Source organism: Protopterus annectens, chromosome 14.part0 (assembly GCF_019279795.1).
Source record: "Protopterus annectens isolate FY-2018-M chromosome 14.part0, PAN1.0, whole genome shotgun sequence".
Classification (NCBI taxonomy): domain Eukaryota; kingdom Metazoa; phylum Chordata; order Ceratodontiformes; family Protopteridae; genus Protopterus; species Protopterus annectens.
The window spans coordinates 26,695,435-26,711,265 of record NC_056748.1 but is presented as its reverse complement, the minus strand read 5'-3'; the positions used below and the strand labels follow the sequence as shown (position 1 = coordinate 26,711,265).

The following is a 15,831-nucleotide window of genomic DNA, read 5'->3' as shown; positions in this document are numbered from 1 at the left end:
AAAAAAAAAAAAAAGGTTTTTTTTTTTTTTAAAAAATTTTTTTTTTTGGACTTTCATTTAATTAAGAGCAAGCTGTGCCCCTCACCCCCCCATCTATATATATCAACTCCAGGGTCGCACAACATTGGGGAGGGGGGCAAATCTGCCTGTTGACCAAATGAATTGTCAACCAAATGAAAGTCGATCAAATGCCTTGTCTACCATCTTAGGTAGACCCATATTTATATATATCTATGTGTCTGCGTGCCGTGTGTGTATATAGGGTTTTCCTTCAAAATGTCTAAAACCCATAACATTGAATTTCATAACATTGAATTTCATAACATCTAAAATGTGCATCACAACATTGAATGCTACAAATCACAGGAAAATAACATCCCCTGCGCATATAACTCCACCAAACTATCAAACACGCTTTTTGCTGCATTTCTGCAGGGTGGCAAGCCCTCATGTGCTCCCATGTTGGGGCTCCCCCCCCCCCATAAATTAAATGACTACTCCAAGAACGCATTACAGTGGGAAAAAGTTCATGTCCTAACCCCAGTGTATCACGATCACCATAAAGAATATACACTTAATGTCGATATCACTTGGCTGAATGGACTAAAAAAAACACTGACTGGCAAAATAAACACTGTATAAATAGTATAAATTCCTACACTATATAAATAACTATGGAAATAAAAACTACAACATCTCATAGTGATACCACAAGATTAACAGATTAAGCTACAAAATTTACTTGTTTGATGATGCACTATTACATAATGGAAAGCTGTTAAGTCTCGCCCTTCATTCTTTACTGATTAGTTTGGAGCCGATCCATCGATTCTGGTACGGCCGTTTGCAAAGCTCGAGGTTTACCAGTAGCTTGAGAACAAGCCCCTTGTCCCATGATGCACTGCTGGAATTACTCCACATCTAGTTTGCCGCAGCACGGATCAGAGGTTCCAGTTTTGCTCGAACCAGTTTTTCATTTAAAAAGCGTGTTTTTTGCATGTTATTGTATAGTTATTAGAAGTAGTTTTGTGCAGCTTCTTACAAGCTCCCTTTTTCCCCGCGTGTGTTATTTAGCATAGTTTATTATAGTTTTAGTGGCCTCGTGTTTGGCCTAGTTAATTATCTGCATTCTTACTATAGATACATTTAGCTAGCGTTGCCCTTTCTTTTTATTTGGGCCATTGTTTATAGGGGGTCTATATCAGCATTTTGAAAATGTAATAGGTCGAATCACTAAATGTCAAACTGAAATGATCGACATATTACATTTTTCGAATGCCGATAAAAAATTAAAAAAAACAAACAAAACACTGAAGTGTGTAGGCAGGGGCCAAGCCCCCCTGCACCCCCCACACCCCCAGCTACTTAAATATACCAACTCCGAGACCACAGTACATTGAGGTAAATGGCAATCTCCCCTTACAGAGATTTCCGTTTACCCGTTCAACGTTCTGCCCTTTCGGCATTCTTGGTATGACAGTATCAAATTCGATATTGCCGGCAGTTGAGATGCTGATAGGGACCCGTTTACCTACAAGACAGCCAATTCTCTCTCCTCCTCTTCCCTGATTTTCCTTGTTTCTGCCAACTGGTGTCTTCCTGTTCCCTACCTCTCATCAGATTATACCATTCCTCCTGTTTTCTTCTTAGACTAGCAAAATGCTCATTCAGTACCTTGGCATCTTGTGTGTGTTTTGTGATTGCTTTTCCATCTTTGCTTCATTTGGTCAAATATGCTCTTTCTCTTCCTCTTTTCTGCTACATACTCGTAATGCTCTAGTTCTCTTTTTTGATCCTTTCTCACCTCTCCCTTTTAGTCTGTATGTGTTTTTGTTCTTTCCAGCTTTGTTGGCACTATGCCTCCTCATTTTTGCCTTTTTGCTTTTGGTAACCATTGTGTTTTGCTTTTAAACTATTCTAATATCCCTTTATGTTTGACCCTCTCCGCAGCTAAGTATAATCCACTTCTCTCCATTCTTTTTTGTGTTTGTATTCTTGCTGTTTCCCCACTCTTCACCCAGTGGTATATCCACAGTTTACTGATAGTGCTTCCAACTAGGTATGAGCCCTTCTACCTGGTTAAGACTTAATCCAGAATCCTAACTTTTCCTGTGTGTTGCACTGTTGGACTGAACACTTCAGGGTCTGAAATCTGAAGTTAACTCCTACTTCCCTTCCACCTTGAAACTGATTAATTTTTTCTTTGTATATTACTTTTTCTGTTACCTTACTACTTTGTCCTCTAGTACAGGCTGTCTTGTGCCTTCCTTGATGTTTTTTGATGAATGATACACTGTATTCATTGACCGGCAGTCATATCTTTCCATCACTCCATCAGTGTCTGACAATTGGTGCAGTGTGCTAAGGCTGTGAGCTGTAGTAGTTGTATTACAGAGTTTGATTCCCTCTCCCCTCAGTAGTTCAGAACTAGGGTAGTAGCACATGGTTGTGCTGTATCATTCCAGCACAGCGTTAGTTAGTTCTGGTCATTGTGGGTTTATGTAGCGGTTATGTTTTGCACAGAACATATCTCACCAAATCCTCCTTCCAGGTCCCAAGCTCTTTTCTCTTTTCCAGTGCTTCAACCTGTCATTTCTTTGTGCTTAATTACCAGCCCAAATAACTCTGCAGACAGCATTGCCTCCAAACTGCTCTCTTACTGTCTTTGGCCACCTTCCTGCCCTGTTTGCTACCACTTCAGTAGTTTTCATGTAATAGGTTATTGATATTTAAATGCACTAAGTAATGTATTCACCCTACTTCCTTAGTGACCACCATGATCACCTCTTGCAAAGAGTTGTATTAAGACTGTGCTGCGAAACTGGTTAAACAGGTTTAATTTGGTACCTCATTTTTCTTTTTTAATAGAGTGAGAGGTGTCACAAAGAAGTACCTTTGTAAGTAAAGACCCTCCATGTGTTGTAACTGTGTAGTTTGGTGCTTCCTGCATTAGTGTAGGAAGTTTCATTGCTGACTATATGTCCTGCCTTAGAGTGACTGCATCTCTTCCCTTTAACCTCACTGTATGAACACAGAGGTGTTTTAGGGATACTTTCCAAACCTGGAGCCAGTTTATTATTGTACAGCTACACCATAGATGCACTCCTGTCTACCATTCAGTACTAAGGCACAGTAACTTATTATTTATCTTTTGACTGCTGTGTCTAACTCCTTGCTCCTAACTCGTCTACTTTCTCCCATCTGGAGATTTTCTTGATGTTCATCGTGTTTCACTTTTGCAGTCATTACCCTTGGGTTATTCTGCTGGCAGGCTACCCGCAGTCAGCCAGAGTTCCAAAGTCTAGGTCCAGCGTCGGTTGCTGTCGCCTCCTCCCTGACGTCAGTGCACCAGGGGTATAAAAGATGCAGCCAACGCCATTTTCTTCAGTCTTTCTTGCCGCGTGGTGCTCAAAGCAAAAGCTGTTCGCAAGTGCCGGTCGGCCGACTCCTGAGATTTTCAAAGCTGAATTTCTAAAACGAATTCTTCATTAAAGTTAAGTACCCCGTTGGGGAAACTTTTTTCTTGCTCCAGACCGATGTCAGAAAAAGTTTACAATTGTATTTCTTGTGGGAAGCAAATACCTCATAAGGATTTTCACTCTTACTGTATTCCTTGCCTAGGCCCTGATCACAATGTTGCTAGCTGTCGGTTTTGCGCTAGATTCAACCAACGCACTATCAAGCATCAGTTCGATTTTACATTTCATTACTTTGGCTGAAGATTTAATTATATAATGCTGGCAGAACAGCCGACAACCGGAGTTTACAAAAAACGCAAGGACAAGGATAGGCATCCGAGGTCCAAAACCAATGACGAAGCCTCTTCTAGGCCAGTCGCCGGTTCTCAGTGAGGTGCTTTCGCAGCCCCTGGCACCCGCTATCTCAGACCCAGAGGCCGCTACCGACTCCCACGTGGAGCCGACTGGGCCTCTAAAAACTCAAGGTATTGGACACTCAGAAATTAATCCCTCAGATGGGTCCGTAGCCACTGAGCAGGCATTGGCTTCTGAGGGTGTCTTCAGACCTACACAACTATATATTAAGCCATCCTCCGCTTCAAAGACAGACTAAAGCAGCTCTAAAGACAAAGAAACAAGTACAGCATTCTCCTACTCAGACTTCCATGCCTAAAAAACAGATGCTCAAAATGGCCGAAGACCTAATTACTTTGATCAGGGGCTCCCATCCCACTCCTGATAAGAGGCCTAGGCAAGAGAACAGAGTATGATTCTTCTGATCAGGTATCTATTTCCTCTGATTCCACTTCTGAACAGGATTTCTCCATGCTTCCCTATGAGGATTCTGATGCTGAAGAATCCATTCCTTCAGCCTCTCCTCCTGAGGGGACTATTTCTTTGGGGAAACACTGCATACTATGAGGGAGCATTTCCACTGGGAGAGCCAAGATTATTCTGAGTCTAAGAAAAGGCTCAGAGACTTCCTGCTTCTTCCTCAGCATAGACCCCTTGCCATTCCTCCTGTTTTAGACATTGTAAATGTATTTTCAGAGTCCGGACTATCCCCTGACTCTTTACCCCCTGCACCTGCTAAGCCAGACCGATACTACAGGGTCCCGGATTCTCCCATCCGGAGATTTTCTTGTTGCTTCTCCTTTAGCACCCTAATACTGCTGTGTTATACACTGCCCTGTTCTGTTTTTGCTGTTAGTGTTTAACTTCACCGCTGCTGTTGCTGTGTCCTCATCTGTTAAGACTTACATTTTGTTTATCTTGACATTTTTCAAGCAGGACTCTGTTTTTTCTCACTCCACTTCACAGTACTATGCTCAGCTTAATTTCACTTTTTACCCTGTCCCCATTTCCACACACCCCGCAACATTACTGCTTTTATACTGAGCATACCTCTCCCAGTCCATATTCCAGTCGTTGTCAGCAGGGCCTGTCACTCCTCCTCCCTACAGTAACATTACAACCATCTCAGTAGTAAAACCACTCGTGGGCTCTTACCTCTTCCAAGCAAACTTTATATCTGTCTCATCTGCTTTTCATACCATTATCACACTTAAATTTCACTATCAGTGCCCTTACTTATATTCTCCTCCTTATATCTGTGACAGATCTCAAATATGATTGGTAGTCTTCCATTTCTCATAGTCAGATAATTAAAACAACCTAATTAGACATGTAGCTTTATCTTCTCCACTTCCTTTCCTTCATTAAGTTCACTCCTGCTTCCTTCCATTTCATATTGCATCTCACTCTTTCGTCTTCTCTGTAACTACTGAAATTTCAAATGTATTTCTCCAAGCATCATGTCTCTTTTTGCAGCTCCTAACATATCTAACAAACTATCACTGCATACTTTCACCTGTATACACCTGTCTTACTGCAGTTTACTCAGTACACTATGAAATCATGAGTAGCTATAACAGTGCATCTTCCTGTCCTTTTGATTTCTCACCTTGTGTATATTTTAAGCACAGAATACTTCACTTTCACCTCTTATTCAAAAAAAAAAAAAAAAATACAGTTCATACACATTTTATCTATATCAGTACTCTACCTCTCAAACATCCACCCCAACCCAGGCTCTTAAAACCCACTGATTAATCTAAATAGTAAGGAACCACCCATACAAAATTGTGATATACCTAATCCTCCTCCATCCATCACATCAAACTATACCTCTACTCAACCGTGCTGTCCTACTATAAAAATACTGCTAAAACCAGAACATCAAACCCAACACCCCATCATTCTTTCACTGGTTTACCAAAATAAATTGAATGTTGTAACTGTCAACCTTTGTAGCAGTTGTAATAGAATTACAGAAATTCATGCCTGGATATCGCAGTATAATCCTTATGTTCTTGCCATGTCAGAAACCTGGCATAAGCCTAGCATTAAAGATTCTGAACTACTCCCTCCAGGCTGCAGCATTATCTGAGCTGATGGTCACCACACAGGGTGAGGTAGAAGAAATCTATTCCTGGGCAACTGATAACATAAGATATCTTTTTGAAAATGTCATACTGGATGTAGGTATTGACCTTTTGTTAGACTTTCTCTCAGCTAGTATAAATCTTTTAAGGCAGCACACAACTTATCAAGTCACCTAGTAGATTAAACAGTAAATGCGCGTTTCTAAACTGGATATGATCTCTTACCCCAGTAAATTTACAACTTCTGGAACCTATCCATACTCGCCCAGTAACCCCATTCCAGCCTTTACCCATAGAAATACCATCCAGCAACCTAAAACTCACAAACTTAAAATATCCCAAAACCTTTCTAAATATAATAAAGATTCTTTCGTCACTACTTTGAAAGCATTTAATCGGTTTGCCCTAAAAACTCTCCAACTGAACAAGGCAGTCAATAAATGGCCATGCCCCACTCAATACATGCATGCAAGAATAACCGCTCACCATGGCTTACTACCATTACAAAAACTGCAGTGTCTAACAGTGACAAAGCTTGGAAAGAATAGCTTATACTTAAAACTACCTGCAACTCTGTAGAGAATTATGCAGTCTGAGTTAAAAACAAGTTAACTTGGGTATCCAAGAATATTCTAGCCATCTACAACTAACAAAAATATGACCCCAAAAATGTCTGGACAGCAATACGTAACTGCTCAGATAAAGGAACACAGCATTTTCTCTCCACTAGAAATTGATATCTTATTCAATACCTACTTCATAGAAAACATTTCCTCACTAACTAACAACTCTTCACCCCTACTACACCCATAATAACATCCAAACCTAGTATTTCATTAATCAGTAGTATAGACCAAAACAAGCATTCTCAATAAACCACACTCACATTTCTACTTCCTTTTCGCCCCCTCGCCTTTTACACATAAACCTAATCTGCACTGTGTATCCATTGCTAGCAGCTTCCACACAGAATCTGTCTCTACATTTGATTAAAAAATAAATAAATAAACTTCTACTTGAACTCAAACCCTGCTGCACTGCAGCTGACAGCTTCCCACCTGAATGCCTAAAGGTAGCTGCTGATGCCATAGCATACCCAGTCTCAATCCTTATTACAGTATTATAACTTCTCCAAAGATTCTTGAAAGATCTATTTATGAATAACTCATCCCCTATCTCCTACAAGAATGGTTCTTAACATCCACCTAGTGTAGTTTCTGCTCAACACCCTGTTCAACTACTGTCCTACTGTTATTCGCTGGCACCATAAACAAATACAGGGATGCAGGAAAACTTGTTTCCTCCCTATTCCTTGACCTGTCTATAATTTTCAGTACAGTTTCTCACCCTAAACTCATGTACAAAGTATTTCGTTTTGGACTATCACCTTCTTTATTATTTGGTTTGATAGCTATTTAACTGACAAGCACCATTCTGTAAAATGGTAAAATACTCGGTCCCCACACCTGCATGTCTCCACTGGTGAACTCCAAGGCGCTGTTCTTGGTCCAGTCCTCTCTAATATCTTTATCAATGACCTCTATACATCTGTAGGTCCAGCCTGTCTCTTTTGTAATATGCTGATGATTTCAGTCTTATAGGTGCATCTAATAACCTGGCTCAACTCCTTCATATTACACAAGAAGCCTTTTCCTCAGTTAAGAAATGGCTTACTTGGTCATAAAAGAAGGTAGTTATTTTATCCCAAATCACACATGCCTGGCAAAGTAAATTTCAAAATATTTTCACTAAACACTGCTGAAATTGAAGTAGTCTCCCATACAAAACTTCTTGACATGACTGTAGATGATAACCTTAAATCTGACCTCATGTTCAAAATGACTTAAGACTTCACCATAAATTTGGAGTGCTCTGTAAGCATAAAAACTTCTTAGCAACACCACCTTCACCCATCTCTCTTATACAGTGCACCCATTCTAACTAGCCTTCAGGCTACAGTTAAAAATAAGCTGGAAGTATTGCTATAAAAAGGTTGCAGAATTTGCCAGCTAGAAAAAATGCCACTTCCACCACTGTGTTGCCCTTAAGGCATTGATTTGGTTTGAACTTCCTCAGCGCTTAGATTACATACAGCTCATCTCCCCACGCATTATTATTCACAGTGCCGACAAGTGCTGTCTTCTTTTCTACCACCCAGACTACCTTGATCTAATGAACAAGAATTTCTGAACATATATAAACCCCCCAAATCCTCTGGCTAAAGTAAGTATCCATGCTGTGTTGCTAAGAAATGGAATTCTATCCCTCTGCAAAGTATATCTACCAACTTCAAATATCTGCTAAATGACTACCTAAATAAGATTTGGCTCTGCTCCTGTACAACCCCAGAATAAACTAGCCCCCCCCCCCCCAGCATACTCCTTACTGATTCATTCTGTCTGAACACAGTTATTCTGTGTCTTAAAGTACAAATATAATTGTGTCTAGGATATGTTATCTGGTCACCTCTATTCCAAAGAGTGTACTGTGTGTGTTGAATTTAATCTCTGTGAATTGCAACTTGTGAATTCGTTTAACTATTGACAATGTTTGTTTTTTTTTTCAACTTGTTAGATCTGTTCTAATATTTACACCGTACATGTGTAAGCTCATGCTGTATGAACTGAAGTTGTGATTGTTTTAATTTATTATGTTCTAGATCAGGTTTTGTAATAGGTTTATTTAACTGTAACCATAATATGTCAATGTGGAGTTTTTTTCCCCAGGCCCCTGCTGAAAATGGGATATTATCACACTTAGACTTATCCTGTAAGCATATCAAATGTCAAGTAAGTAAGGGTTTCCCAGTAGTCTTAAACCCTTATTGAAGGAGTCTCCAGCCACCAAAATTCTCTCCTGTGTCTCCACATTGGCTGTCCACTTCAGTTCCTGCCCACTATCTCTAGTCCTGTCTACAACTCTCTCCCTCAATTTCTACCATTTCAACCATTGTCACTGTGTGCTGGTTGCTTTCCTTCCTGTGCTGGCATCTAATGCCCTCATCATCTCTCCATTGCTTTACAAGATATGTTATTCTTTCTCTTTTGTCCTCAACCATTCTCATCTACTGAATTTCTTCCTCCCCCAGTTCACTTCTTGTCTGCACTTCTTAGCTTGGTTCCCCCCGTAGTGCATCTGGCATTCCACTCTGTACTGGCATACTCCCAGCTTCTATTAGATGCCAATACAGCAAAAGGCCTAACCATCTCTGTCCTCCATAGTGAGTTGACATTGACAACTCACTCCCATCCTCCTCCTTCCATCCCCTCCAGGACAAGAAATACTAATCACATTTCTGGTCATATGGGTAGGGCTTTATTCCTCTACAACATGGGAGTGTTAGCAGCCTTAGAATTTACCTAGAGTTATCTTCACCTACTCAGATTTACTCTAAATCTCAAAAAGTCATCCCTCCAACTTGCTCAGAGTGATTTTCTTGGATGTTTCTTTGATAATCTCTAATGACTGCTTTCCTTCCATCAGGCAAGTTTATGGGCTTTTCAACTTTACTTCTTAAACCTGTCAAATTATTCGACCCTACCAGCCAGTCAGTAAAACAGCTCACTGTACCTATCTAGGCTTGTCCAAAGGGCAATTTCAGGTGTACTCTCCAGTCCAACTGGTGAATCTGGGCATTTTGAGGCAATGTTAAAACTGCCTCATTTACACAGACAACCCTCTCCTCCTACCACTGAACACTAATACATGCGAGAGATGCAATTATACAGCCAAACTGGAGGCTAAGCTCTCTCAACTCAAGACTGGACCAGACAGTGAAGAGGAGAAGGGAATTACTTGCATCACACCACCAGTCTTACATAGACCTATGAAACCAGCACTGGCAAAAAACACACATAAATACACAAAAGCATACTCGGAGGCTGTAAGTAAAAATCTACAAAAGCAACAGAGACCTCCAAAGCAGACATCTAAGCAACCTCCACCCCCAACACAAACCATGAAACACATACTTCACAAAACCAGTGTGCCATGCAATCACAGCCTTTAAGACAAAATAACATACCCAACACACTAGTAATAGGTGACTCTATAGTCAGGCACACTGACGTCCCACTCACTAGTCTGAACAAGGGTAAGGTTACTGTTAGCTGCCTGTTGGGTGCCAGGATCCGCCACATAATACAAGCACTCAGGTCACTCCAGAACAAGTGCAAATATGACTATGTCATTGTCCATGTTGGTGTGAATGACCTGAGCCGTACCTCCCTGGACTACATGAAAAGAGACATGAAGGAGCTCTCTGATCACATAGCCCAGGCCGGTATGACCCTGACCCTGAGTAGCATCCTGCCCTCACCAAGAATGATACTACGGTATAAAGAAAAATTATCAATTTCAACAATTGGCTAAGCTTCTGGTGTCATTCAAAGGGGATCCAGTGTCTGTCAGCCTGGGATGACATGCTCAACAAGCCACGCTGCTTCGCTAGAGACGGCTTGCACCTGTCACCCTTAGGCTTTCGAATACTGGCCAAGGCTCTTGCCACCCCCATAGTGCCTTTTTTAAGCAAGGCTCAAAAGGCAAACCCACCGCCATAAATAGCACAAGTAACAAAAAACTGAGGGTAATGCTACTCAGTACCAGAAGTCTAAACCTCAAAATGTACGCACTCTAGACACTCCTAAGTATGGAGAAAATTGATATATGTGCAGTAACAGAAACCTGGTTTAAGGCTCCAGAAAAGCACTCCAGCACTACCAGGCTACAACTCATACCATACATTTTGGCCACAAAACCCAGACCGAAATACAAAAGGCGGGGGCGTATCCTTATTCATCAAGGATACCCACACCTCCAGGTTATTGGCACAGCACGATGCTTCAGAGATTATCCACGTGCAACTAACAATGGGCAGAACTGCAATTCATATTGTAGCTTGCTACAGCTCACCCACCATGTCCCAGGACCCCCATTCCGCATTTCTGGAAACACTGTTAAACATAAAGGTCCTACTAAAACACCCTGATATTGGGTGATTTCAATTACCCAAACATTAACTGGAAGAACTACGCAAGTACTGACTCCCTTGCCCAACATTTCCTAGAATTTATAAACTCAAACACCCTGGATCAGCTGGTCAACACCCCCACCAGGAGTGACAACATATTGGACCTGGTCATCACCAACATGGGCGACCGGTGTTCTACACCGGAGGTCAACCCCTTGCTGGTTAGATCTGACCATAAACTAATCACTCTGGATATCCACATTCCACCCCCACCCCCTGTCAAAAAAATCACTGTAAAAAACTTTTCAAAAGCAAACTTCACGTTACTTAAGACCAAGGTGGAAAGTTTCAAATCCCCCATGCTAAAGGATAATGCTGCCCAAGCTGCAAAATCCTGTACTAATGCACTCTATGGGCACCTACAAGAATGCATAGATCGTGCTATCCCAAACAAAACCAAGACTCACTTCTCCAAGAAAAGGAAACCAGTCTGGTGGACCCCTGCCATAAACAAGCTATACAATAGAAGGGGGAAACTAGTACAGAAAAGAGTAAAATCCCTAGAGGGGAAGACATCCCTGATCAGTATCAGCAAGTAACTACGATCCCTCATAAAATCATCCAAGACTAGATTCAAAAGAAAAATTGCCAAGGACTCCAAAGATAACCACAAGGCATTTTTTTAGTTATGTCAAAAATCTAAGTGGCAATTCCCAGATCTGCTCAGAGTTACAGCAGAATGGCACAAAATACACTGAACCGACCAATATCGCCAACATCCTGGCAGACCGGTTCTCTGCAAACTTCACCCCCCTCTCACCCCCAAAAGGGCCCATAACCATACCAGAAGAATATAGTGCCCCTGAAATCACAGACACACAGTTTAAAAGAGCCCTCTCCAAAGCCAAAAACACAGCATCAATGAGACCGGACGGTGTCCCAGGCTGCATCCTACATGAGCTCAAAGATGAACTAATCCCTCACCTAAACACACTGTTCAAACTCAGCTTCTCCACAGGCTATGTGCCCAAAGAGTGGTGCACACAAACGGTTATTCCGCTCCACAAAGGTGGAGCCACAAAAGACCCTGGGAACTATCGCCCTATGCCTGACTAGCTTGGTCTGCAAGGCTATGGAGTGCATCATCATGGATCTCATTAACAGAGACATTGGGAGCCTCCAAACACTGGTCCCTACCCAGTTCGGCTTTAAGGGCAGATCATGCCTCCTAAACCTGGTGGACTTCTTAGAGACAGTTACCAAGGCTATAGACGAGGGAAAGGTGGTCCACACAGCTGACCTAGACCTTGCAAAGGCCTTCAACACCATTCCCCATTCTGGTATTATAGACAAGCTCACCAGCCTGAATATAAACCCCTATGTCATGAGATGGGTTGCCAACTGGCTCATGGACAGAACCCACATGGTAAGAGTTGTGGGAGCTAGGTCTGACTCTAAACCGGTTAAAAGTGGCGTACCCCAGGGCTCAGTCCTAGGACCCCTCCTGTTCGGCATATACTTCTCAGAGGTACAGGCAAGCACAGGAGGACTATGGCTGACCAAGTTCGCAGACGACTGCAAACTAGGGGCTATAATTCACTCTCCGGCTGACACAGGCATCCTCTAAAAGGGTCTCACTGAGACAGATACCTGGTGTCAAGACCATGGCCTCAAGCTAAATGCCAAAATGTGCATAGTCATCTTCTTTGGAAAAAAACAAAGTATCCACAAATTACCACATAGGTGGTAGCCCCCTAAATATGGAAGACGAAATAAGGGATCTGGAGACCCAAGTAGATAGTAATCTCTCCTTTGATAATCACATTGCCAGACTGGTTAGAAAATTATTTTATGTGGCCCACCTAATCAAAAGGGTTTGCATCCAGATCAAAAGAGGTCATTGTGCCCCTCTACGCTTCACTCATCAGACCCATCATAGAGTACAATGCCCCATTTGGGATGTACCTTACAAGACAACTTGTAACAGCTGGAAAGACCACAGAAGTACCTCACCAAGAGGATCACTGGCCTCAAACAGATGCCCTATGCAGCTCGACTGAAGAAACTCCAGCTGTGCTGGGTTGCATACCGCCTACTCAGAGGTGATCTCTGCCTGACACGCAAGGCCATGTCCAACCTAGAATTGATGGACGTGCTCCATCTAAAGAAACCCATATCCCCTCGAGCCACACGCTGTAGGGATCTAAACCTCTCCACAACAATAAATAGGATATGCTGGAGGGATAGATTCTTGTCCCACAGACTTCCCATGCTCTGGAACAAGATTCCAGTCTAGATTAGGCAGAGCTCCTCACTAACACTCTTCAAGAGAATCCTTGACGAGTGGATGGGAAACAGGAAGTTTACCCCGCGAATCACTTCAGTGACTCTGCTGGACAGAGGCACAGGGAACTAATCTAAGGGGGTGGCGAACACCAACACATTCCGGATAGGCTTATAAATGCCTTTGGGCAGATAGCCTAGTACCTACCTATGAAAAGATCAACATATGCTAAGATGATGAGGGAATTAAAGAAAATGGCTCTGGCATTTTTGGATTGTGGTCCCAGTAGCTCTTTTTGTAATAGTGGGCAGCCATCTCTCCAAAAGAGGCATGAGAGTTTGTGAAGGCCATAAGACCTGCTGAGTCGCATAGAGACAGTGCTTCTTGGCATAGCAGTAGAGGGTTGGAAGTGTACTTCTGAACAGCTTTATTCTCTGTTGCAGATGAATTGCATGTTAATGATTGGTCAGCTGACAAGGACGATCTGGGAGGAGGATGGAGGTGAAGGAGTGGAAATGATCAGTGCCAAGAAGCTTTGGAAGATGGTGTATGTTTGCCATCTGTACCATAAAAAGAAAGAATACTGTGTCCTTTTGTGTGTAGTGGTACAAACTCAAAAGGGAAGAGAAAACCAGGGAAAAGACCGGCGACCTGCATCTAAGTAAAGCAGCATACTCAGAGTCTGTGGTCACTTGCAGTGCCTTTGGAACTGACTTCTCCATAAACAGTGCAGCATATGCTAGACTTTTGGTGGAAGGTAACTGAAGCTGCCAGGAAATGTTCAGCTATCATATGAAGCCAAGATGAACAGATTTGTCTATTTGGTTGAAGAGGTATTCTTCCGTTTCAGATGGTTTGCTTGCAGGTGATCTCAGCATTCCTCTGGCATCTGTTTTACTTGAGTGTTGCATCTTTTTTTTACGTGTCATTAAATCACATCCATTTTGACCTTGTTGATGACAGAAATGTGGACCATTTTGACCTTGTTGATAACAGAAATGTGGACCAAAGTCCGCTCATCAAGCAGTTCCTTTAGCAGCTTTGGAAGGGTTTCAGAGCTGCAAGCCCACATTTGTTGAGGATGTTGTATGGACTTTCTCAGGAGTCAGGTGTGCCCCTTAGAAGTTGTCTGTTTTTATCTCAAAACTGGTCTCAGAACTGTTCAGAAATCATTCCTTTCACTTCACACATTTTCCTTCCTTGAATGGAATTCATGTGAGAATAAGGTCGTCATGCTACTGATTTATGCCATTAACTTAGATTTTTTTTTCCCAAAAATTGTGCGCAAATTATGGAAAGCAAATCTAAGTCTTGTCTTTACTTCTTTTTAGGGAGGACATGACTGCCTAAATAAGTCTTTAGAAAACTGATAACTGCTGTCTCTTCCCACAACAAGAGGCCTGTCAGGTATTGGAAAATGCCATCAAAACACGTTTTGTGAGAAGTGTGATACTTCCATCACCTTTTTCAAGAATGTGCCCAGTTAGGGACTTTTTTGCTGTGCTCACTTTATTGACACTCATCTTTTCCAAACATCATTACATGGACAGTGATTCCAGATGCTGGGCTGGGCATGCTTTGGCATCTTATTGATTCAGGTCTTGTGCCCCTTTTTGTTTCTTGGTTTCTAGCCTCACAAGGATGTTTAATTTTTAATTATAAGGAGTATTTACTCACTGCATACAACCTTTGAAGTCTGAAGTAACAGATTTTCTACTGTCATTAAGACTCTCTGTAGTGGATGTTTTTCCTTCTCCCACCATTCCGTTGCCATTTGGTTGACCTCTCCACTCTGTCTATGGATGGATTTTCTTTTAAGTTGGGCAGTAATTTCTTATTGTTTGCTTGGCTTTTAGATGTGCTTGCTTACTGCATAGATGTTGAACTTGTTGAATGTGCAGGGCTTACTATGCGTCATCAATGCATTGGCACTTAGATCATGTATCCTATTCCCATTTTTCTTTCATTCAGTCATGGGAGCCGGTGCATGTGAGGGTATCAGAAGAAAACTTACATGCGTCTACTGCAGACTGCCTTATCACGGATCAGCTGATATGGAACATATATCTCGTATTTGCGGAAAGTTCTTGTACAACTGTTTTGATTCTTTTTATGCTGGATTCAAAGTAAAATCTGTTACTATTATAACTCTGTCTTAATTTGCAGGTGAAGAAGGTGGTTGTATACTTGGGCAGAGATAAAACCATGCAGTTATTAGAGGAGTTGGTGAATGAACTGCAGCTTACTGATCCAGTCAGCTCTGGTGTCACTCATATGGACAACCCTCCTTATTACCGCATTATTTCCAGTTACAAAATACCTTCTGTCACCTCAGGTAAAAGAACTGCTGTCTTTGTCTTGAAAAATGTAGCGAATAAAATGTAATTTGCTTTACGTTATGAGATGTTGGATAGTTGAGCTGTGTATGAATACCATTTTCAGGAGCTTCAGTACTTGTAGATGTCAAATATGACTCATGGTGCCCTACATTTCACTTATGTGGAAATATCACTAGCATTTGCAGAATTCATGACTTTGTAGTCATCCCATTTTCTCCTTTTTGAATAATCTGCATTTCCTTTTTAACCATGTCTTGCTATTCCTTGCCTCTCATCAAAAATACATATTGTTTGCAGTTTTGTTTTTGTCTCCTCAGGACAGCTGTACATTACATCT

The 15,831-nt window shown here is 41.7% G+C and overlaps 1 protein-coding gene across 1 annotated transcript in view; it reads left to right on the top strand.

Annotated features, from left to right (window-relative positions):
- FRYL (FRY like transcription coactivator) overlaps positions 1 to 15,831 on the top strand; it is a 3,917,685-nt gene that overhangs the window by 2,265,027 nt on the left and 1,636,827 nt on the right. The window contains exon 34 of the mRNA XM_044055727.1: positions 15,322 to 15,490. Within this exon, the coding sequence (XP_043911662.1) occupies positions 15,322 to 15,490 (169 nt within the window). The remainder of the gene's footprint in view (positions 1 to 15,321; positions 15,491 to 15,831) is intronic.